General features: G+C 45.3%; 4 protein-coding genes across 6 annotated transcripts; all 4 read right to left on the bottom strand.

Moving 5' to 3' along the window:
- Nucleotides 1-176: 176 nt before the first annotated feature.
- On the bottom strand, nucleotides 177-4,481 carry LOC114866841 (ubiquitin thioesterase OTUB1-like). Its single transcript, XM_029169057.3, has 8 exons — nucleotides 4,346-4,481; nucleotides 3,899-3,993; nucleotides 2,453-2,514; nucleotides 1,969-2,067; nucleotides 1,689-1,807; nucleotides 1,372-1,456; nucleotides 882-1,076; nucleotides 177-773 (listed from the first exon to the last, which is right to left on the bottom strand). Exons 2-8 carry the CDS (start codon nucleotides 3,939-3,941, stop codon nucleotides 576-578), a joined length of 801 nt encoding a protein of 266 aa, XP_029024890.1. The 5' UTR covers nucleotides 3,942-3,993; nucleotides 4,346-4,481; the 3' UTR covers nucleotides 177-575.
- Nucleotides 4,457-13,849, bottom strand: nectin4a (nectin cell adhesion molecule 4a). 3 transcript variants are annotated; one of them, XM_055507150.1, is made up of 11 exons: nucleotides 13,401-13,849; nucleotides 11,375-11,575; nucleotides 10,708-10,878; nucleotides 9,952-10,230; nucleotides 9,749-9,869; nucleotides 7,912-8,066; nucleotides 7,702-7,837; nucleotides 7,339-7,414; nucleotides 6,947-7,009; nucleotides 6,251-6,427; nucleotides 4,457-6,104 (listed from the first exon to the last, which is right to left on the bottom strand). In XM_055507150.1, exons 1-11 carry the CDS (start codon nucleotides 13,453-13,455, stop codon nucleotides 5,712-5,714), a joined length of 1,827 nt encoding a protein of 608 aa, XP_055363125.1. In that variant the 5' UTR covers nucleotides 13,456-13,849; the 3' UTR covers nucleotides 4,457-5,711. The 3 variants fall into 3 exon arrangements, with proteins under 3 accessions (XP_055363125.1, XP_029024869.1, XP_055363126.1); XM_029169036.3 differs by having other exon boundaries at nucleotides 4,457-6,107; nucleotides 13,401-13,845; XM_055507151.1 differs by lacking the exon at nucleotides 11,375-11,575 and having other exon boundaries at nucleotides 4,457-6,107; nucleotides 13,401-13,845.
- A 454-nt stretch (nucleotides 13,850-14,303) lies between these two features.
- Nucleotides 14,304-18,828, bottom strand: fcer1g (Fc epsilon receptor IgFc epsilon receptor Ig). Its single transcript, XM_029143113.3, has 5 exons — nucleotides 18,620-18,828; nucleotides 16,103-16,194; nucleotides 15,945-15,983; nucleotides 15,096-15,119; nucleotides 14,304-14,971 (listed from the first exon to the last, which is right to left on the bottom strand). The coding sequence occupies exons 1-5, from the start codon at nucleotides 18,684-18,686 to the stop codon at nucleotides 14,918-14,920; spliced, it is 276 nt and encodes a 91-aa protein (XP_028998946.1). The 5' UTR covers nucleotides 18,687-18,828; the 3' UTR covers nucleotides 14,304-14,917.
- A 206-nt stretch (nucleotides 18,829-19,034) lies between these two features.
- On the bottom strand, nucleotides 19,035-24,284 carry ndufs2 (NADH:ubiquinone oxidoreductase core subunit S2). Its single transcript, XM_029142849.3, has 14 exons — nucleotides 24,127-24,284; nucleotides 23,448-23,551; nucleotides 23,125-23,315; nucleotides 22,733-22,853; nucleotides 22,208-22,320; nucleotides 22,020-22,094; nucleotides 21,801-21,878; nucleotides 21,610-21,695; nucleotides 21,069-21,188; nucleotides 20,844-20,973; nucleotides 20,436-20,531; nucleotides 20,094-20,177; nucleotides 19,616-19,673; nucleotides 19,035-19,246 (listed from the first exon to the last, which is right to left on the bottom strand). Exons 1-14 carry the CDS (start codon nucleotides 24,231-24,233, stop codon nucleotides 19,209-19,211), a joined length of 1,401 nt encoding a protein of 466 aa, XP_028998682.1. The 5' UTR covers nucleotides 24,234-24,284; the 3' UTR covers nucleotides 19,035-19,208.
- Nucleotides 24,285-24,301: the final 17 nt, after the last annotated feature.

Here is a 24,301-nt window from a genome sequence, read left to right as displayed (position 1 = left end):
GAGGCGCAATAACTATAGTATAAATAGTAAAAAGTAGGCTGCTTGATTGTATTTCACAAGTGTAAACATATTTACTATTTACAGCAGAGTATTTTGAAGGCATGGATTTTGTAGATATTTAAATTTTGCTTAGTTATTACTACTTCGTTGTTAAAAGAAAAACAAGACACAACAAACAAGATGTAAATCCCTTTAATAAAACTCAACAAACGCAGTGTAACAAAGGAAAAGAACCCAACATATTGTAGATAACATTTACAACCACAAAAGAAAAAAAAAACTGTACAACTCTATATGCCTGGAGTCACTTCTATTTTTCAAAGATTTTTAATTAACCATTTTGTGATGACTGAGGAAAAACCTGGGAGTTTGGGAACAAAGGGGCAAGGGAAAGATGTAATGCGATTTTATGTTTGCTTGTTCTTTTTTTCAAATCCATGAGTGTAATGTCATACACAGATGTATGCTGCACCAACGTGGCTGTTGAAGTTAGATATTCTTATTAGCACGCTGCTGTGACGTACAGCAGGAGGAGGATGGGATGGGCGGGTCGTGGGGGGCTGTAGCCAGGAGTGTTATTTGTACAAGATGTCATAATGGCCAGGCCTATAGAGGAGGAAAATGCGTGGGTCTCCACCTTCTGGGAAGACATGGTGATTGACAGTTCCACCCTCTCCTCTGTCCATGTACTCCACCAGGATGGACACGTCCAGGGCCTGGGCTAAGGCGATGATGTGAATATGGTCACTTTCTTTAGACATTGGCTCAACCTCCTTAAAGAAAAACAAATACCAGCACATATAATAGTATGTTGACATTAAACAGATATTATTCTGGCTCTGTACAATTAAATGTTCTCTAGTATAAGTGAGAAAATCCACCTGTTGGCAGAACTCCTTGACAGAGCGTCCTCCCTCTATGAAGTGCTGAAAGAAGCTATGCTCTCGCTGCAGGTAGCCTGAAGTGAGCAGCCGAAGGTAAACGACCACATAGTCCGACACATTCTGGTCGTTGAAAGAGTTCAGCAGCTCCTGCAGGCTCGGCTGCTTCTCACACAATTCGATCAGGTCCATGAACTTGGAGGAAAGACATTATTCAGAACATTAGGCTGACACGCGCACAGCCATAGATTGGTAAGTCCAGTGTGCGCTTTAGCTGAACAAATTGCAGTACACTATGTACTTTAGTAGGGAATTGTTCAAAGTTGGCAGAGCAACAAGCAAATTACACAAAGAAGACAATGTTAAATTCATTATTTAAGAAACTTGACATAAACAAGCCATCAGTGACAGCAACAATGAAATAAATAATATTTAAACTAAACACAAACTGATATCCAGCCAAGAAAAGTGTTTTTTTGCAGAAACTCACAGTGTTGTGGAAGTCCTCAATGGTAAACTCAGTGAAGCCTTCATTAACCAGGTCCAGTTTACTTTTAGCTGCAACTGCTTTGAACCTAAAAACACAATTTAGTTAAGTAAACAGCTGGTTTTGAGATTTCTCGATTTTAAACCTTTAAGAAAATAGTACAAAAGGTCATACAAAACTAAAAAAACGACTACATAATTGAGATGAAGCCATGGCAAGGGTTGATCAGTGAAGGAAGTTATTTAAACAGTCTAAAGGTGAACCTGAATCTAGACGCCAGCAGCTCCTGCAGGCCCAATCACCAACCCCGTGACACTCACTTTTGAAGTTCTTTGCTGTCATCGAGCAGAGACTCAAGATGTGCAAAACCAAAGGCTCTGTAGAAACAGTTCCCATCTGGTCGTGTCTTACGTATGTATGAATATTTTTTGTATAGGTCCTGCAATAAAGAAGTCATAATAACATTTTTAAATTGTTTAAAATATATGTTATTCACCTAAATAAGTTGACAGGCTGAAAATAACAGTGGCACTATGGGGAGAAAAGGGTACCCACATGTGTGTGCAGTAACCTGAGTGCAGATGGTGTGGTTTGACTGACCTTGATCTTGAGCTGATAAACTGTGTCATCCTCAGCATACTCTCTCTGCAGCACGGAGAGATCCTGTCTGTCCGACACTAAAGGGTTACTGTTGGCTATCTAGAACACACAGAACATTTGAATGAATGCGCTGCAAACAAATACACAAACGCCTCAGTCCTGAGTCTTGACAAAGGCTTATCATTTGTGTAAACAGGCCAAGGTCAATGTTGGTAATTATTGTGAGTAAAGCCTATTAAAGGCTTTACTCAAAATTTCTAATTAGCATTTCCATAAAACAAACATCAGTAAACCATGAAAGACATTGATAATTAAATAAAAATAAATTTAAGGAAATCGAACAAAGGCATCTCCATCCATATAGTGCAACATTTTGTAGATGGTCCAGTTAAAATAATCAAGCATGTGTGAATATTTGTGAATCTTCTTTGTGGTCATCTTTTAAAATAAAAGTTACCATGCTCCCTATAAAGGAATTTCTCACCTCCTGCTGAATTCTGTCCTGTTGAGCAATAATAGCCTCATCGTACGCAAGGCAGTTCACTCCTGTGAGGGAAAAGACAAATTGTTAAGGCTTTAACTAGAGTTACACACACACACATGCAGCAGAAGAAATCACAAGGATAAAAGGCTAGTACGCCACCAAACTCAGACTTTACACAGATTAAACTTCACAAATTAAAATCAGCCGCACACCTACTCCAAATAGCTAAGGAACACAAACTGGATTTAACCAGCTCAACAGTAAATAGTAATTGTTTAACTGCATTGTTAAGACAGTTAAACCTCATTTACTTAATCTCATAACCCATAAGTTACAAGTGCATCTCACTGTTTCAACTTACTATAAGACGAATGCAGAGCAATGATGCGTGTTGTGTTAGCGTGCCGATAAGGCAAACAATACAGCCCACAGCAAAAACATTACGAATTAACAACACATTAATAAGAACAACCTGTGACCAGCTGCGAGACGTTGTAAAGCACACAAAATCAACCTCACATAGCCTCTTGAACGCAGTCTATAAATATGTGTGAGTCTATGCAACCCTCAAAGCAATTGTAATACCCTTACTTCACTGTCTATGTAAAATGCAACTTGGACTGTCAAAAAAAACGTGCAAAACATTAAGCAATAATTCACATATTTCACACTTCTCAAGTCTGTGAGAAGAAAAAGGGGATTTTTAAAAAATATTTTGTTTACCTAGTAATGTAGGTGGATGCATTATATGTAATGACGTTGCTACCAAACGTGTAGACGTTTAATTGTATGTGTTGTATGAAATTGAGTAAATTGACTTGTTACGTTTTAATTATGTTGCTCATTGAGATGTAAAAATGATAAAAGTGACTTGCCTAAATTTACGAAACCACTGCATTTACCTAATTACAAAACAAAGGGTAAAGCTATTAAATGAAAACAGCCAACCCTAGATTTATTTTCCTATTTCGATCACCTCAGGTAACAACAAACGAATTCAGCCACCAATCAGAAATAATGTTTAAAGTTAACCCACAACACCGGCTAACGTCAGTCAGCTAAACTTGGCTAGCTCGTCCTGTGCGAAAACAAAACAAATTCCAGTCACGACAAATAACGCCATTTTTAAACCTTAAAATGCAACGACCGGTCTTTAACGTCACGCGTGTACTTTCAGTATCCCCTCAAGTCCAAAGCCCTGGGACTGTCACTTGTTGTTTCTGTGTCACTTACTAAACATGCGATTTTTTCTTTGTGTAGCAGTGGTAGCTAGCTAACGTTAGCCAAGTAGCAGTGGCCTCTGATCGCTGCATGTCAGCAGCCTTTATCAAGAGGAAACAACCGGCCCAAACACCGAGAGGACCCTCTGACGGGAACGGGCTGCACTTGCATGATCGATGACGGCGCTGTTTGTTTGATATTTTGTTTGGTAACTAGTTCTCTCACCCTCCATCTCTCCCTGTGATGATTCCTTCTGCTCCTCCGCCATCTTAGTTGTCGAGATGTGTTTCCTCGTTTCTTATGACGTCATTCGCCGCACACTTCCGGGCACAAACAGCCAAACGTAAACTTGATGTTATTTAACTTTTTAAAAAATCACTAATTGCGTTTTTAATTGTTTATTCCACGCTGCCATTTTATATGTACGCAGATATATAAATAGTTTAATATTTTAATTTTCAGATGACCTGGGGTCGTGTGTTGTGTTTAGATGCAATTTGTTTATGTTTGCATTCAGATAAATAAGTTAAAATTTGACTCTGGATTAACAGCCATTTTGGTTTTAGTTGTTTAGTACAAGTCTACATCAGTCTACCATTATTAGATTTTAGTTTAGGTTAAGATGCATGGACCTTCTCCCTAAATAAATCAGTATTTAAAGCTAGTACTTACCATACGAAGCAACACGCCAACCGTGTGCTCGAGTGGAGGTGGGTGATGATCATAAATAATCATGAGGACCAGTACGGGTCCTGCAAAAATGTCCACAATAATTTCACACAATTCAAGTTAAAAGTAAAAAAAAAACTTGTTTCTCAGAACATTTAGAAAAACCAAGTACATTTTTTGTTGACCCATCAGTACAAGATATACCCATATACAGCCTTAAAGAAAATGAGGATCCAGGTCGTTGACCACGTAGATTCTTTTTAAAAATCACATATGGCAGAATGAGGAGTTGCCCATAGTTCACTGGTGTTTGGCTCATTCAGTTCCCTGCAGGTTGCAGACGTACACATCAGGGGGCACTGTGTGCAACATGAAAATACCACTGTTCATGTGCTGCTCCAACCACTGATTTTCCCACCACTGGAAAACTGTTCCAGCACATTTCTCACCCAATAGCTCAAACAGTTTGCTTGTTACACACGGTAACATGAAATAATACCATACAGAAAAAAACAATACTTCATATTTGCCAAAAAAGTCAAATGTTATATATTGGCACATAGGTTTCTATTGGGCTGTAACAGACAAAATAAAATATGAAAAAGAAACCAAATAAAAGGTAAAAGTACACAATACAACTTGCGGTTAGTGGATGGTTAGTGCTTACATTAAAGCAGAATGTGTGTATGCCTAAAATATAAAACGTGTTTCAGCTCTTTGAACTGATTATGTACATTTGTTTGCATGCAAATGTGAATCTAAGTGCTGTCAGTGCTCAAGGCAAAGGCACGACGACAGTAGGACAATATGAAAGTATGCAGGTGTGGCAAGAGACTAACAACCCCCTGGTTTGGATCAGATCCCAATGCCTGTTGTGTAAGGTACACAGTAAAAATCCACCCTCGGTACCGAAGTGTCGCAACTCGCCAGATGTACCACCGTTCTCACCGGCGTCTTGTGCACTTCCTGGTTTCCTACTGTACGTGTCCTTGACTGTTTTCAACATCGCCCCGCAGACTGTTTGTCATCTGCATTCAGCTGTTGCAAAAGAACAGCACTACTGTCTGCTACTGACGCTGCAGTAGCTGCGCTGGAAATATTGCAATACCGCGTTTGTGCCGGAGAATCTGGCACAGCTCACTGTTGATCGCAAAGAAACAGACAGACACGAGGAATCGGGGCATGTACAGTGGATGTCTCAGAAGATTGTTCCTTGTTCTATTGCACTGTGTTCACACACACTAAAGATGCAGCCCTGAGTCACAGTGCGTATTTTCCCACAAACCACCAGCGGATATTCTGGCACTTCCAAACTCCGACACCTGAGTTTGTCTCTCGCGTGGTTTCCTGGCTTTCCCCACGCTGCCTGCTAAACTATCTGGGCCTTGTGGATCAGGGTGGCATGGGGACTAAAAGGAATGGGGCTCAGCCGGGATTTGGCCCTCAGCGAGCCATTAGTCTGCTGGTAAATTGCACTGTGGGCTTCCGACACGTGGGAGTTGTTGGTCTCGCTGTCTTGGTCGTCCGGATGCTCCTGACTGGCGGGACCCCCCAGGCCCTCGTCCACCTCGTCCTCGTCGTCCGTCGCCGGCGGGTAGGTGCAGCTCAGGGGATGGTGGTGCGGGTGGTTCCTGGTGATGCTGCCCTGTCGCGAGGTCCCGTCGGCTGGGATAACGGAGCTGCCGTTCAGATGCCTCACGTATTCAGTGGAATGTTTCATGGGGTACATCGATGGCACGAGGGGAGGGTGGAAGCAGTTGTCCTGCTGCGAAGACGGAGAGGAGACGCCATTTACGAATGCATCACCGATCGGTATGCACAGATTAATAAGCGGAGCGAGACAAATACCACTGTGTCATGAAATCAGGCTTTGACACGTCCGAAACCTGCACCAAAACACAAACTAACCAGACTGAGGGTAGTGTCTCTCACGAAAGTCTCCACTCGGAGTTTGTTGTCGTCATCTCTGTCTATTACTCGGTCTCTTCCCCTCCTTGACTGGGTGTGGACGGCCGGTCGGCCCAGGTAGTCATATGTCCGTCCACCTGAGATGGTGGATCTGCTGTCGCGGCAGTTCGCCTGCTCCTGTCAGAGCCACAAACACATGCATGGATCAGATGGGCTCAGAATCCAGAGTCCAGTTTGTAGTATTAGCAGCAGTATATATATTTCTCTCCAGTCGTTCTTTAAATCAAGTTGGTAAGGAGAATAAAAGTATTTGTAAATCAGCTATGAATACTAAAATTAGGTACACATAGTTTTATCAGATTTTTTTAATTAGTTAAAATCTATTCAACTAGTAGATGTGAGATCATGTTTTGAACTAACCAATAATTAATATGCAAATGAAAGCACATCTAACTAAAATATTAGAGTTCAGTAACTATTAGCTCCATTAGGTGCAAAAGGGGACGAATACATATTATTACGGTTTCAGAATATTATCTTTCGATTATTATCATTATTATTATCAGTATTTTAGATGCAATACATTCATATTTGAAATGTTGAGGGTCAGAACTTAGCCGCCTGGCATCTGGACAGTAAGGCCTCAGTCCCCGGCCCCGGCTTTGCATGCAGAGTTACATAGATACGTAGACTGACCCCGAGGGTGGAGGTGCTGGTCCGCATGGTTCCCTCCATCTTCAGAGGCATGTTTTCATCCGCCTGCAATCGTAAGAAAACAAGAGCGGGGACTCAAGATTAGGGAGCAGCACAGACTCGGGATCCTCCTCCTCCTCCTCCACAAACGCGGCGGCTCCAGGCCGACGACAGCCTGCTGCAGCGCGCTGACAGGCGTGCGCGCAGAGCAGAGCGCTGAGTCTCCGCAGGAAGACTTTTTTAAGGCTCCTGAATAAATGATTTACGCGTGAAAACACTGGGGAACAGCGCTGCACAGATTCTGATCACCAAAGCCGCGCAGCGCGAATTGGGTCGCGGCGGATGCTGCCGCAGTGGAACAACATGTTGGCGAAGGGAAGTTCTGGTGTCAGTACCGTTCCCCTGGCGTCGGTGCTGACAGAGTTCACCCTCCTGAAAGACGCTTGTCTGGAGAGAGTGCTGATTTCCTCCCTGCGGGGAACGACACAGAGAGAATAGAAGAGGGGGACGTTTGAATGATTAAACAAAGCAAACGAGTTCCACTGAAGATTGAGGGCTCTTTAAGTTTTCATGCTGCAAATCTTTTATTTAGTTTCCATGCGGACTTTGTTTTTTCTTGCTCTTATCGTACACACGTCTATCAAACGCCTAATAGCCCTGCTGGGCCCCACTCTTAGTGCTTTTAGGTCAGGCCTCCCTGCAGGGACGAGGGTTCCGTCTCATCCCCATCAAACGCTGCACTTGGTGAGCTCGCGTACCTCTTCTCGTTCAGCTCCCGCTCCAGCCTCTTGTTCTTGCGTTTGTGGTGGCGGGTGACGACGACGATGGCGATGAGCATCAGGATCAGCAGCCCCCCGGCGGCACCACAGATGATCAGGAGCAATGGATCCACCACTGCGAGGCAGAGAGTGGGATTAGGTGGATCTGTTCGTCTCTGTCTGCGAGCCGCTGACCGCGCTGTCATCTACCTTTCACGAAAACCTCCACCTCCGCTGTGGCTGTTCCCATTTTGTTCTTCGCCACGCACTGGTAGATGCCGTTGTCGGATAGACTCAGGGGTCGTCCAAACAGCAGAGTTCCGTTAGGGTGGGGGATCACGCCTTCTGGCAATTTGCCGCCCGCCCTGTAAACAGAATTGACACAGGGGGGCTTTTATTTTGAAATCCACTTAATGGGGCCCCTCGACACCCAAAAGGTTCTTAGTGGATCATGTGCATGTGTTTCTATGGGACTGGTTACGTCGATATTTTGTGCTGCACCCATCGTATTCAAATGATCCCGATGAAGGCGGCTCACCGTGATGAGCAACACCGTCCGGGGTGTTGCCTCCACCCTGTTATGACAAACACTATTTATCGATGACAAAGAGGAAGCTGTCTGGCGGTGAGCGCGGCCACGATAAGGATCTCATGCAGGTTCAGGCGCTCGGCTTCCTCTTGCTGCAGCGCTCGCCTCCCGGCCCCGGTCGCCCGCGTCCCTCGCCCCTTTCCCTTTTTCCCTTTCTCACCCCCCCGTCCCCCCTCCTTCGTGAGAAAGCGTCTCATCTGTCTGCTCGCAGCGCAAGCCGCAACACGACACTGTGACGGCGGCTCTTACTTCACCTGCCGCCTTTATTGACAAACCCAACAGGTTCCCCCGCTGCCAAACGCGTGTTTGTGCGAAACGCGTGCATGGGTGAGGAGTCGTTGATGGTAACCAGAGATTACGAGCACTGACTAGGTGTGTGTGTGTGTGTGTGTGTGTGTGTGTGTGTGTGTGTGTGTGTGTGTGTGTGTGTGTGTGTGTGTGTGTGTGTGTGTGTGTGTGTGTGTGTCACCATCTGACAACAACAGGTCAGAGGAGAAGGAACATCACCAGACCCAGACTTCTTCTTCTATCACCATGTGAGCAGCACATACTGTGTGTCAGAACTTTCTCCCTTGGGGCCCAACTGTCACTTCCCAGAATTCCACGGGACTCGTACCTCCTCGGGTCGCTCGCGTTTTTTCTCCGTCCCAACCTTGACGCCACGCCCTGAGAGTAAGAAGTGGGAGCGCGACTCCGAGACGACGCCAGGTGATTCAAATACACGCGTATTCAAATCTGCCCGTTTCCACTGACGCAGCAGAATCGGCAGGCGCCGGTGTCAGGGCTTGTTTGTGTAACTCAGGTGGAGAAGGTGGAGATAGAGCTGTTCCTGTCTAGTGAACAAACTGAGCTCACGCTTCCTGCTTCATTTACAGCATCGGCAGAAGAAGCACCGGAGCCTTGAGCGGCTGTGTGTGAAAACTCTCACACTAACCATGACGAGCGCCACAGCGGGCGATAGTGAACCGGTCACATGTCCCATAATGCAACAGGACACACTGTCGCGTTACATCATGTGGTGAAAACATGGCGCTTGGTTATGTTCTACACTTAAACCAAGGCCTAGTAACTGTTCCCTTCATTACCCTGAACACACACACACACACAAACACACACACAAACACACACACACACACACGGCAGATGAAAATAACCATTAGTGCACAAGTGAGTATTAATCTGCTGCTGAAAATAGGCTGTGACACGCGTTGCACTACATGTTTATGCTGCAGACGCATGCAGTCGTATAATGAACGGGGGGGGGTTCATGATTATGAAGCTTAAAGGGGTTGAGTGGCTGAAGGCTGCCAACAAGCTGGACCGGCCTGTCGTGACAAATACACAACACGAGGAGCGAGCAGCTTGTGAGGCTGAAGTCATTATGGCAATTACTCAGTGCCGCTTATAATAGCCCTGTCTGAGAGCTAAATCACAGGGTAAATGACAGGTCCACTCTACCTGGTCCAGGTGAAGTTCTGTGGTTTGGGGTTTCCTCCAGCCACGCACCTCAGGGCGGCGTTCTCCAAACCCACGTACCAGTTTCCGTCGTAGCCGCTCACTGCTGCGTGCGGCGGAGGGACTGAGGTCATACACAGAGTTCAGTGGTGAGTGTAAGCGATGTGAAGGTGTAATCAGTCGACACTGTGCCTATAAATACTCACAATGCACCACCAGGGTGTTGGTGTATCTGCGGGGGCTCGACAGGCTGGGGTGCCACACCAGGCAGTCCAGCCTCTTGCCGTTCTGGCTCCCCAGGGGGTGCAGGGCGTAGTAGGAGGAGACGGCGCCCGTGTCGAAGGAGCGCTCCGTGACCTGGCCGTTCAGCTCCGTGTCCCAGGTGAGGCGGGGAGGGGGGCGGGCGATGGAGCGGCACGTGGCCACCGTCTGGTAGCTCTGCCCCTCCTCCAAAACCACAGAGTCCAGGGAGGAGATGGGAACCGCTGGAGCAGAGTGGGGGTACATTCACTATGCATCATATGAAATAAAATATATAGAACAATGCCATTACACTGTAACAAATATGGTTGGGCTCAATAGGGAAATGGTGATGTCAGTTATTTCCATCATGAATGAGTCATGGATTAGAAACCTAGGAGAGTCCCTGAGTTGGTCAGTGGTTCATCATCAAACATGATCAAATCACACACACACACACACACACACACACACACACACACACACACACACACACACACACACACACACACACACACACACACACACACACACACACTATCTAAAATATAAAGCAAGTGCAACATGCAAATGCTCATTGTGTGCATGTAGTCTTTATAAGCAGAAGCACGTTTTGCATTTTCATCAGCTATGGGAGTTATTTACGAGGGAGGTTTAGTTTTTGTGTCGTTGCCATAGCGACAACCCCGGCGCATCCTTTTTGGCGTCGCGGACGGACTCACTCCACACGACGAGCGACATCTGGTCTTCGAAGTTGCCCGTGGGGTAGGTGCTGACTCGGCAGGTGTACAGCCCCTCGTCGGACACCTCCGTGCTCAGGAGCACCAGGGACGAGTCCTCGGTGGGTTTGCTGCTGTGGAAGCGCACGCGCGACGCCCACGTCCCGAACGTTGCTGAGAGAGAGAGAGAGAGAGAGAGAGAGAGAGAGAGAGAGAGAGAGAGAGAGAGAGAGAGAGAGAGAGAGAGAGAGAGAGAGAGAGAGAGAGAGAGAGAGAGAGAGAGATAAAGCAGCTGCAGACGGATGTGACACACAAAATTAAGAGCAGCCTGTTGGAAACGCACCTCGGGGGCTGCTTGTGTCGCACCGTGTTACATTCAATTCTGGACACTTTACTCTCAGTCTTATTCAGCGTCTCAAACTCACATTACTAAGTCGCCACAAATGATATTAAATGAAACCGCTGAGGTCGGCGACTGGGTTGAATATCCGCCTGATAACAGCGATATTGTCAGTATTGTCACAGTTCGCGGCTCATTTAACGCTTGAAGTTGTCGAGGCTCCGCCGGTTCAGAGGAGCAGATTACAGAGGCCTCCAACCACAGGCCGCTCGCTGGTGAGGGCAGGTCTCTCATTCAGAGAGCGAGGCTGTAAAGTGGGCGCTGACTGACCTGTCTGCCCGCTGCTATGTTGATTGGTTGCATCATTGGTTGCGGTGATGATCATTTCTGAGGCCTTGAACCACGTGACCTGCACTATCAGGTTGCCCTCGCCGGGCTGGTAGCGGCAGGGCAGCACGGTCTCCTTCTCCGCCAGGGACTGGAGGGTGCCGTTCAGGGGCCGGCCCACGAAGATCCCCGGCGCCGCTGCAGCTGAGAGAGCAGAAGGTCAGGGGTTCGAATCCCGCCGCTGGCCGATCACAGATGAGTGACAGGTGGACCCACAGCCAGGTGTCACCTCTCGATGCGGCGCAGACATGAAATACGTGAGCAGAGGTAGAAGCATGAAGGGTTCAGGGGGAGTTTAGCTAAGACACACATGAGGGAGGAGAGCGGAGCACAAGTGAACTGGAGCTATGTGGCCCAACTCGTTTAAAAGGGAACTCGCCGCGTTGGCGTCCGGACGGAGCGAGACACCGAAGACCCAGGAAACGCACGCAGTCACGCTATCGTTCTGACACGACAAACGCACCGTGCCTCCGCACACACCGCTCCCTCTGCCTGTTTACCGGTCAAACACGCTCCTCCGTCTGATGTAAACAAGCGCTCTACCTGCCGCAGAGCAAACACGTCGGAGCGTGTGAAGGGGACAATGACTCCTCAGAACCCTATGCTACCTGTTCTGTTCGGTCCCTCTGCCTAAACCTGGGCCGGGTCCCACAGCGAAGCGTCCCGACGCTGACGTTTTGGCACGGAACTCGAACGCATCACAGACTTCATGCCAGGGACAGTTGCGACATGTTTTTACATCAACCGATCAGTTTTCACAACTCTAGTGCGTTTCGGTTCCTCTTCTACACGAGCAGCATCTAGTTTTGGCTTCAAGTGTCAAATTTCAAGGCATTTGAAAGCACTGACATTAGGTCACAGCTTTCGGTTGGAGCGCTAATGAAGACGTGCTGTCATCTGCCAGTCACGTTAGCGCATTTCTGTTTGTTTGGACACATTGAACTCTTGGTCTCAGTCGTTGATTAAAGTGCTTCTGAATTTAAATTTACTTGATGGTGGTGCTTTATGGACTAAAGTGTAATGGTTCATCCTCAGGAGAACACGAGTGTTCACCAGTACAGAACAGAAAACCAAGAGACGGAGCTTGACGTTTTTCTTGGGGAACGTTCACCACCGGTTACTGGTGATGAGTGCTGATTTCCAAGGAAACATCAGTCAGTTACTGAACTGTCACCAAACACAGTGTGTGTGTGTGTGTGTGTGTGTGTGTGTGTGTGTGTGTGTGTGTGTGTGTGTGTGTGTGTGTGTGTGTGTGTGTGTGCGTGAGACTGCGTATAGACTTTTGAGTGAGTGAGTGAGTGAGTGAGTGAGTGAGTGAGTGAGTGAGTGAGTACCAGGAACTTGCTCAGATATGCTAGCGGCGCTATGCTAGGATGTGATTCATGCATTTACCAGACTGGGTGAGTGTGCTCTGAGCACAGGTGTGTTTTTTCCACTGCGTGCGTGTGCCTGCGTGCAGGAATAACAGCTCATCTACTGCCCGCTGCCTCCACGTAGCAGACACCTTCGGCTGCCACGGGTTATTACAGTGACATTGAGTCACAGTCTATAGCGAACCACTTATCATATGCATATTTTGGCCTGAGCAAAACACACACATGCCGAGAGGTGACACGGCTCCGGTGAAGCGAACTGAAGGAGGAGCATCCATCAGCAGCGACCTGTTTTTCCTGAAATGTCAGAAACAGCACAGCTCCAGCAACGAAGGCTGGTCGCTCCACCAATTCCACTTTTAAAGGGTTATAATGTCACATTTGTTATTGACACTGTCTTTAATGAAGACAGGCTTGTGTTGCATTAAACATGTGCAGTAGATCATCAGTCCTCAAATGAATACATGTGCATTAGTCTAAATTGTCAACCGGTAAGTTCTCTTAGTATCATGAGTGGAACCAGACGGTACGAGGCTACGATCACCGGCGCTGTGGGTCCTGTCACTGTGCGTGGACTCCGCGTGGCGTGTTCTTACCGAAGACCAGGAGGACACAGACACACAGACACGCCGCGTTCAGCAGGAGTGTCATCCTCCCCGATTGTCGCCGTCCGTCAGCTCAGCACGCGCTGGGACGCCTTCCGCGCCAAAGGTCCAGGAGACGGGGGTCCTAAACGGCGGGCGCGCGCGGAGCACCGGGGCGGACTCGTGCCTCGTGCGTCCCGGTCATCCTCGGCGGCGGCGCCCCCTCTGCGTTTGTCAGGAGCCGATCCTTTCGAAGGTCTCGTTAAAAGGAGATGTGATGGAATTATGAACAGACGCGCGCTGGCTTCACCTCAGTCCTCGTGGGAGAATAAATAAATCCGTTCAGTTCGGCTACCTGTTGGTTTGTCAGGCACGCGCCATTAGGAGAAAAAAGAGAAGGCGCAGTTACCTGTGTCGACTACACCTGTTGGTGACGAGCTGCACCTCTCTCTCTCTCTCTCTCTCACTCTCTCTCTCTCTCACACGCACACACGCACACACACACACACACACACACGGCCGCAGAAAGCCGCCATTCCGGTTAAGCTGACAGTTGACGTGCTGGTCCTTACACGCTCGGAGCTCAGAGAAGCAGGTGAACAACAGCCGTGGAGCCGTGTTCACGTTACAGACCGATACCGAGGCCAAAGGTGCCTCCTCCTATAGAGCACGAGCGAAGGTCTTAATTGGTTGTTGTTCGCGCGTCAGCCTGGTTTCCATCAGTCCGATTTAACCTTTACCTTTAATGTTAAACGCGAATGTGAAATCGTCGACGTAGCGTGACATTCACAGTAAACATCCGGCAGCGGCTCAGCGGCCAAACCACCGTCGTGGAGTTATGTATTTATTTGTGGTTGGTTTTGCTGGAGGTTCATACCTTCACATATTAAATAACGATAACAGACAGGCAGCTCGTCCTGATGTACCACTACACGAACAGACGGGTTATTTAATAAGCAAAGTACATTTAATACATCTGTTACAATATTGTTAGTTACAGAAGGGCGGCAGTTCACATATGAAACCATTCATCCTATACGTTTTGTTCCTCTCTGCTCTGAGACCCCAGACCACGCCGTAAAGCACAAACATGACCCACGCCGTCCCTCCACCAGTGTCCGTGGAGCAGCGAGCACGTCGACGTAACGTCGACCGCACTGCCCCTCGACCCGTCCCCCTTCGGCGCGAGAGCGCGTCGCGTGCGCTCGGCCTGAACAGGAAGTCAGCTGGCTCCTCACCGCACAGGCCCCTCGTGCCCCGCTCACAAGCTAATACACACACCACGCGAGCGATCATATACTATTACGTAACACAATGTCTGAAAAGAAATATAAAATCTGCGTTAAAATTAAATACTAGAGCCGTGGGAATATCTTACATGGCAAGTGTAGGCATTTCTGAGAGTCGCTTTCAGATCTACTTCCCTCTCTCACATTCCCTCTAGATTCAAGCGGGTCAAGATTAGCAATGTTTAACTATAGAAAAAGAAGGCATCCATTAAAACGTGTCCTGCGCTTTCAGGCGTCGCGTCACTTCTTTCCGCCGATGGTTTCGTACGTGTCCTGGGCGCGGGGGGTGAGGCCCTGAGAGGAGGGAGGACAAGAAGAGGGTGAGAGGCTCTGCTGAAATCACCATTAAGGTTGGTTCCCACGCTGCGTGAACTCTAACAGTCGGCTGAAGTTCACGGGTTTTGGACCAGAAACTCACCATGTACACTCTGTCTTCAGGGTTCTGCAGGACAGAGGGAAAACGCGACGTTAGGGTCGAGGCGAGAGCTCAAAACCATGAGATTTCTATACAGCAACCAGATGTATAGCGCGGGTGAACGTCAGAAGAAAAGAGGAAGGACCGGGAGAACAAAAAGGAAGAAGATAACGAGCAATAGGAGAAGTGATGCAAGCCAGAAAGCGATGCAGCGCATCTCGACGGAGCGCGATCACATGCGTCGCAGTGGGCAGAGCCGTGCAAAGTTTGCGGCCAGTCATAGGAAATAATAGACTAAAAAAGGCAAAGCTGCAGAACGGCTGGTTGGAGGCAGCTGAAGGGGCACGTTTCACCTCTCTAGTAAACAGAATATATGTTCTAATCACAAATGAAAGGAAGGAAAATGAAATATTTATATTATTATTTCTAAATGGGGGCTTTACAAATGTCTTTATCTCTGTCGGGTCAGATTGAAATCCTGGATTTCCCATAATGCAACTTTCCAGGAGCTGCTTCCCAGCAGAAGCGATCAGGCTTAGGTTTGCTCTGTGTCCACGGTGGCTGCTGCGCCCCACAGGACGCGCACTGGGCCGAAGCTGCTGCTCGTCCGCGGTCTCAGGAAATGGAAACCCTTTCACAGGCGAGGCGTTGCGGCCGCCTCACCCACCGCACGCTGCAAACACTGTGTGTACGTGGACACGAGGTACGACTTCTGCCAGCGTCGGCCAGAGCAGCAGGTTTATTTCTGCCTCCAGAGCAGCTGCGCCTCAGGTTTGACCGCTCAAACCGCACTTTGTGCTACATGTGCTTTTAGACTCTGAGGTTTTATTAGTCACGTGTGTTCTTTCTCACCTGCTTTTGGTGTCCTGCATCCGCCCTAGCGTTGTAGATCTGCGGAGGCCAGTGCAAAAGGGTGTAAATCAAATTGAATCGTGATTCACGAAGAAGATTCCGAAGCTCCCTGCTTTATTTTAGTTCCGCTCTGGTCTGTGTGTGTCTGTCATACAAACCTTGATCCGGCAGTAGAGACCTGTCAGGATGACGCCGTACAAAAACAGGATTCCATCCAGAATGTAGCAGATTTCAGGTTCTGTGATAGCAGCTGGAGAACACACAACAGTTTGTTAGCAGCGACCACAGCCACAACTTGTTAATCATTGAACGTTCCTGGACTGAACAGATTCTATGAAGAAGCAGGAGGCTACTTTATTGACAATAAAGTTAATCGCTGTGGTGAATCTGTTTTATATTCAAGCGCACAGTTTAAAAATGGACTTTAACGCATTTAACACAAGTGCGATGAATTTACAGGATTTAAAAACTGCCTTTAGACAAATTGCTTTAACATCAAGTTCTCCATGATGTTAAGGCATGATTATTGTCACCACATTTAAGATAAGGGTCCTGAAACGGTGAAGTTGGCCTCATCACAGAAGAGTTCCTATGATGAAGAGGCCAAACTGACTGCTGCTGCTGTGACTTCCCCACTGTACCAAACTTTGCGAAAATCTTTCAATGGTGTAAAAGATGTAAATGTCAGATATGAAGTGTGGTCACAGGGAAATTACATCATCATAGCACAAGTGTAGAAAATGTATACACCGATAGAGAGTTGGCTTCGAAGTTGCAACACCGTATATGGGCTTCATGCTGGATTTAAAATAGACATCTAAACATGCACACGGAACGTAGACCCAGCTGTGTGACAGAGAACTGACAGTGCAAACCAACAACCGGACTCCGTGTCCGTATTTGAGGTATTTCTAATATATGTGGCTCTTAATTTTGCGGCATGTTGTATGTAGACAATATTCATATATACAGTACAATACTAATAAGTACTGCAGTTTTGAATCATTGTACTAGAATACTGCAAAACAGTAATAGTGACTTGTGAGGAGATTTAAGTTCTGAGTGGTAACAGGTAAAATGGATGAACACAACAACCGCCTGCCAGCGAGACTCTTACTTCTACATACTGGATTCTCTAAATGTTCCCACAGTAACGTGGTCCCGTTGGAAGCAAACAACGTCACAACGCCCGACAAAAGCAGCGATAGAATATGATCAGCTGAAGGATTTTAGCAAGAAGAAACCAACTAAAACAAACAGAAATTCAGTTGTTTGTCTTTAAAACACAATTATTTTTTCTTAACGTGCGCCACCATCTTGAACACATTTAGATATTTGAATTATCCTTTGTAGAATGATTCCTCAGCAGCTAATCATTTTTAAATTTTGCCTTGAAGTTATACGCTTACATCTTGTGCGTTACTTGTGTTTTAATTTGAGCTGTAATATTATTGTTTAGGATAATAGAATATATTTACATAAATTACAGTCAGAACTGGTTCTATTACACGATGCTGTGAATATTTATTTATTTCACAGAACAACATTTGATCTTTAACTTACACAGTAAATTTAATTAAACAAAGATTAGAAAAGCTGTGATGGTGACAAACGTCATCCTCGCTTTTTTGTCTTTCTCCATTTATTTTTACTCTAACAAACTTAGTGAGAGTAATGACTTTACACAGTTGTTTCCCACATGAAGAATCCAATCGACATCAGGAAAATCGCATCTGCTTGATCCTGACATCGTTGGACGCGTTTGTCTTGTTGGTTGGGACCGGATGAAAAAAAGAAAAAGCAGTACAACCAAATTTAGACGAGTTTTGTGTCCTTCTTTAAATGTTTGATGCCCCGATTGAGTTTTACATGTGAACCAGGAAGGGGAAACACGGCACATTCGGTTTTCCATGTCGAACATGTAGATTAAAAACGGAAACAGCAAATGAAGACAAACAGCGGTGAGATGATATGTGAGCGATACGCTGATGTGATGCCCAGCACAGTAACATCGGTGATAAATAACAATAGCTTATATGTCGTTGTCACTACACACGTGGAGGCCTACACCCCTCACGTTTCTGATCTACAGCACCTGCTGCTCTGTTTAGGCAGGGATTTAAGAGTAAAAAGGCTTAAAGGTTTAAGTAAAGAGGTTAGATGAGGTGGATGATGATAAGTGTGTGAGAATGGGTTTTGCCTTGAAATGTTAAAACAGATGGACACAACTCATCCTGTCACTGTAGACCAGATAATGAACACTAAATACACCTATGATCTAATAAAAGTACAATTTCAGGAAAGGAGCCTAACTTCTCCAACTGTTTTGGCCTCTGGATGTGTTTGACGACATTTTGAGTAAATGGGGTTGATAAAAAGTGGCCACGCACACAATCACCTACAAGCGACAGTGTCCGCTTCTCTTTTCACAGGAACTACGTGGTGACTGCACTCAGACTGCCGACATTTATCTGGCGAACAATCTGAGCAAAAAGTCTTTAACCCAGTTCATCACTTAAACACCATTAGCAGCATCTCCAACATTGTCTGAATGAGGTAGTTTCCAAATACCTCATCTTTTCCATCCATTAAAAAGGCGTCACTGTAAAGTGTTCACACATAGAAACCACACACAGCGCAGCAGAAGATTGTGATGTTACACGGTTATAACTTACCAGCTCTCCCAAAACACATGCAGAGAGGAATGGCCACCAGCAGCGGGCTCCTGCCCCACACAGACATGGTAACGCAGGCTCGACAGGCACCTCGACTCCTTCAGCAGCAAACAGCCAACACCACCTGGGGGGTTGCTTTCAGTACTTTACACTTTCTGGTGAACACTCGACGAGCGCATACCTCACTGCCATGAAGGGAAGTTGTGGTCTGAGCTCTAAGTCCATTTCTCTCAGATCATATCAAACCACTCCCCCTTTCAACACCAAACCAGAGGAAGGACATAACGTAGAGGCTTCGGCCTCAGTTGATTTTGACACCGCTCAAGGAAATGAAGCATTTTCAAGCGCAGTTTTTTTTACAGATCATTTCTCCACAAAGACAAACAAAAAATAAATACAACTCACTACTTTACTGTTCAGTCATAAAATATTTATTGGGTTTATTTGGGCATTGTACATCAATGATTAGACGCAGGCGTCTGTCAAAAGCCTCGCTACAGGGAATAGTGAACAGGAACTGAACCCGACACAGATGTGTTTAACAAAGACTGAACTCTGTTCAAAGAAGCAACACATGAGCAGCATCACGTCAACGGTCAACCTCACCAAACACAATGTCCTGTGTGCCTGTGGGAGAAATTATCATCAGTTACTGTTCCGGTCGGATTATTACTGTGACCAAGTTCAGAAACAGCAGACAATGATTTCTAGGTTTTCTGCTCTTTGATTTGACGACTATAAACATAAGACCAGTTTCAGAAAGGCTGTAAAATAAAATAAAGCTACGCTCTCAGTTAAAACAATTTCCAGCCTTGGCCTTTGTGTACTAGAGTACATTTACAAAATACAATAAACATGGTCAGTGATACAGTTACACACAAACACAGATCCCTGTTACTGTTGCTACAAAACAAAGATAAACCTTCTACCACTAACTATACTCCTCATTTGAAACATTTTTATATTTTAAAAGTCTGATTTGAAATACATTCTTACCAATAATGGCCACTACATCAGCCAACATGTGTCCTTGGGCCATTTTATCCAGACCAGCCTGGAAAGAAGGAAAACATTCATTAAGATTCAGAAGATGTGCAGACTGCCTACAACGATGCAGGGCAGATGATTCATGTAAAACTAAATATTCATAATTCAGGAGATTACAGCCTGAAGTTAAGGCACTAACGACTCTAATAGTTTGTTTATGCAACTTTAAAGACAGTTTTAGCCTTGAAGACCAAAATTCAAATGACTATGTTAAACAGCGGTTCACGTAGCCATAAGCTAAGAGATGGGCAGGAAGGACAGAGAGCAGCGCTTGTGTGTGCTTTTAAAAATGGTTCTATAGTACTTTCTAAAACGCACTTTAATGAAGTAAAAGTAGCCTTAAGGACGAGCCGTTAAACGTGTTGAATAATTAATACCCGGTGCGTTTAATATTTCAATGTGTCTTGTGAAGTTTTTAAGTGCGCACCAAATGAGCAAATCCAGGAGCTTTGATCTTGCAGCGATAGGGTCTGCTTGTACCGTCCGATACCAAATAAACACCAAACTCTCCCTGCAAGCGAGAGACACACAGACACACAAATAGATATGCATTAATAAGCAGATTACGTCATAACAAATCCCATGAGGCCTACAAAGGCTGTGTACTATAAACTACATTAGGACGCTCAAAAACAGCAGGAGCTATGAATGCTGGCATCAAACGGTAAACGTGATACATCAAGAGTTGAACAGAGTCAATCAGCGCATGTCCTGCGATTTATTTGCTAGGGACAGTCAAAAAAACCACAAAAAATGTGAATAGTCTGACCTTGGGTGCCTCCACAGCTGTGTATGTGGCCCCTGGGGGGACCTGATAGCCTTCTGTGTACAGCTTAAAGTGGTGGATCAGAGACTCCATGGACATCTAGGACAAGAAAAACGCAAAAGGTCTTGCTGAAAGTTGAATAATTCAAGAAGTTATAACGCAAACACAGAGGTGAGGCAGAGGCGATCTCCTGCCTTGAGGGCAACAAAATTAAAGGAGGGGGGGGGGTTAAAACAGAACTGGGGCGAGTCTAAAAACGGTTAGCGTAAAGACAAAATTAGTGACACTACTCAAATTTAATTAAAAGAGACAAAGCACAAAGGAAACTCAATAAGTGAAACATTTTGAGCCTACTGCAATAAAATCCTCCGAGAGTGAAAGAAAGAGAGGACGGTTCTGTCCTGAGCTCACCTTCATCTCAGACCTCTTGGGCGGGGCCACCTTGGCGTCATCCACCTTAATCTCTCCTTCTGGCATTTTGTTGAGCGCCTGGTGCATGATCCTTAGAGACTGCCTCATCTCCTCCACTCTGCACAGATACCTGGAGCACACATGCACAGATTGCACTGGATTGATTTTTCATTATCATTTTTAGTTCTCGCTGCCTACAACACGGACATTCTCGTGTCTTCATACCTGTCATAGCAGTCTCCATTGCTTCCAATGGGAACATCAAATTCCACCTCATCGTATTTGTCATAGGGCTGAGACTTTCTCAGGTCCCACTTGATGCCTGAGCCTCTCAGCATCACTCCACTGGTACAGGGACAAAGATGGCAGTGAGACATATTGTGGTTTGTGCAGTCATATCTTACTCAAAACGGAGATATATTACTGAGCTTTAGAACAGTCTGCTGTGCAACTTAAAGAGTGTGTTAAGGAGGCGAAGATGATTTATAAAAAACGTCTTTAAAACTAATATCTGATCTATGTTTATAAAATATTTAGTTTTCTAGCAGACTCTCAAGAACTTAAAGAGCTTTCCCATGAGCCTTAGGTCTTGGCAGAAGATGTTTAAGTCATCTGTAACGCTGAAGCAACAACTTTTGATGAGAGATCATTTAAATTAGGCTTTGACTCAGTTTCCTGTGCTGTGACAAACTCTGATCATTTATACTTGTATATATACTACATTAACCACAGCTTCACATTATAATACTTTCAGTACAATAATTACCTGAAGCCATAGTTGAGTGCATCCTCAGCAGAAATCACCCCAATGTCAACAGTACGATTCTTCCAGATACGATTATTGGTCAACATCTACATAAATAAACAACAATAGATTTGAACATCTGGACATCTTCAACATGTTTGTCATGAACCAAGCTGTGAAAAAAACAGGCAAAGCGTGTAGATTATTTTCACCTCTTCTACTTCATCAATTCTAATGGAGAAATTCTTGCACCACTCATAGATGTCGTCCAGTAGACCCAGGGGTAAATCCTGCAAGACATTTCAAGAGAAAATCTATTGACATAGTAAGACTGAGGACATTCTATACCTATGTCACCATCACTGTAAATGTCTGACTGTCTGACTGTGAATACAGAATTCAACCACTGGTCATTCACAGGCTTTTCCTACCTGATGAACTCCACCAGGTCTGACGTAAGCAGCGTGCATTCTGGCTCCAGACACTCGCTCATAAAACTCAAACATCTGAGAGGAAACAGTATTTTGACCATATGAGGAGTGGTCTAAGAACATATCACATTAAGCTTTAAAAAGACAGTGATACAGCATTATGACACAATACAGCAGATGCTCCTCACCTTTTCTCTCTCCTCAAACATCCAGAAGAAAGGGGTCATGGCGCCGATGTCGAGGGCGTGTGTGGTGACGGCCATGATGTGGTTGAGGATGCGAGTGAGCTCGCCATACAGCACTGCAACACAAAAAGAACAAGTATTTACACAAGCCAAAATTAATAAAGATGTTTTGTGCCTTTTTAAAAACTTGAAATAACTCAGCTAATAAATGATTGCACATATTAAGCTTACATGAGCTTTACATGTGCCAGAACCATGCAGATGCAAACCTAGATGCAATATTGTAATAATAAAAACACACAAACTATATATTTTGAAATCTCTGATCCACTCAGCCACTCCAGCTTTCTTCCTTAGTCCAAAGACATGCAGTAACTATGATTGGCTGTGACTGTTTTTGAAGATTGTCTCTATGTATTGTGATGGACTGGCATCCACCCCATTTTTTTCCAAATCATTTTCCATATGATAACTTTCTAGACTTAATAAAAAAAAAATCACACCATCTACAACATTTGTAGTCTTTACCTCTGATCCACTGTGCACGAAGTGGAGCTTGGATGTTGAGCAGCTTCTCGACAGCCAGAGAATATGCCTGCTCATTACACATCATGGACACGTAATCCAGACGGTCAAAGTAGGGCAGAGCCTGAAAAAGAAGGAAGAGGTCTCTAAACTGCCACACAATAAAGGTTTTATCAAACCATCTTGAATCATGTAGGTAGAGAAAATGTATTTTCTAGTGAGAGATTAAGTTATGCAATCTATTCTCTAGATATTGCATACTGTAACTCATAGTACACAGTATGCAGCTTTGAAAAGAAAAGGCAGTGTCTTGTGTGTTCTATATACTCGTATATTTAAACTAACATAACCATAGATCAAGAGAAACCAATACATAAATGTGTGTGGTGCTGTACCTGTAGGTAGGTTTTGTACTCTATGAGCTTCTCTGTGCCACGATGAAGCAGGCCAATGTGGGGGTCACATTTCTTAATAGACTCTCCACTGAGCTCTAACACCAGACGGAGCACGCCGTGAGCTGCAGGATGCTGTGGGCCAAAGTTGATGGTGAGGTTGGACACATCCCTCTCAGCAGGGGGGTCTTTGTCTGTAAAGAGAATAAAAGAGCAACAGATAATATTTCAGATAAAAAACAATTTCAATATTAGAATAAAATTCTTGTAGCTATCTGACCACCACAAATATTGCATATGAAAGTGTGACAATATGCTGATGGTACCATTCCATGGTGGCGGCTTCCAATTCTCATTAAGAGCAGTAGGGTACATCACTGCACCAGCAAACTGCTCTGTCCACTCCACATCTGGCTGCCATTGCTTCTGTCTGCAAAATTGACATAAATTTTGTAAGCATCTTCTGTTTTAGACCAATGCTGAACACGAATACAATCAGTGTGCCAATCCAAGGTAAGTACCACCTCCAATGAGGTTGTACCAGCATCTATTTCGTCTGAGGCACTTTTTTATGAGCTAGGTGTCTTTCAACGTTACAGGTTCAATGTTACGCGATTTAATTTGCAACTATGTAAACACAAACGCTTGGGATTTGCAAAGAGGTCATGTATAATATAAAAAGACACCCAGATTGACTCCGCAAAAGCACAGGTCATGTGTGGTAAAGCCTGGCTAATTATACAGCGTAGCCTAACATAACGCCTGGAAGCAAAAGGCTCAAATCATGCGACATACTCAAGCCGCCAAAACCATCATTCCCACTCGTAAACAAATCACAAATTATAGTTCACGATCAGTGTTGTCCTTTTAAACCAGAGTCGGCATATTTAGCATTATGCTAACACTAGCATTTTTTCTGCCCTTATTGTTGTGAAGCTCAAGCTAAGACGACTGGAAACACGAAAGTCAAATCATGTGTCAGGGCCTGGTTCATTTTCGTCCTACCTAGTTTGCAGAGCAGCACAGCCAGGACTCAGCAAGTTGTTATTTAATATGAATTTTGTTGAAGGACGTCCTAGTTTGGAGAGCGACCTCAACATTGTGGCCGCCATCTTGGCTGTCAGACGCGCTGCAGCCAATGACGTAGGGGAGCTTCTTCTTCTGGTAATGAGACGCAGAG

This window comes from Betta splendens, chromosome 2, assembly GCF_900634795.4.
Source record: "Betta splendens chromosome 2, fBetSpl5.4, whole genome shotgun sequence".
Lineage (NCBI taxonomy): Eukaryota > Metazoa > Chordata > Actinopteri > Anabantiformes > Osphronemidae > Betta > Betta splendens.
This window is presented reverse-complemented; position numbering and strand designations above follow the sequence as displayed.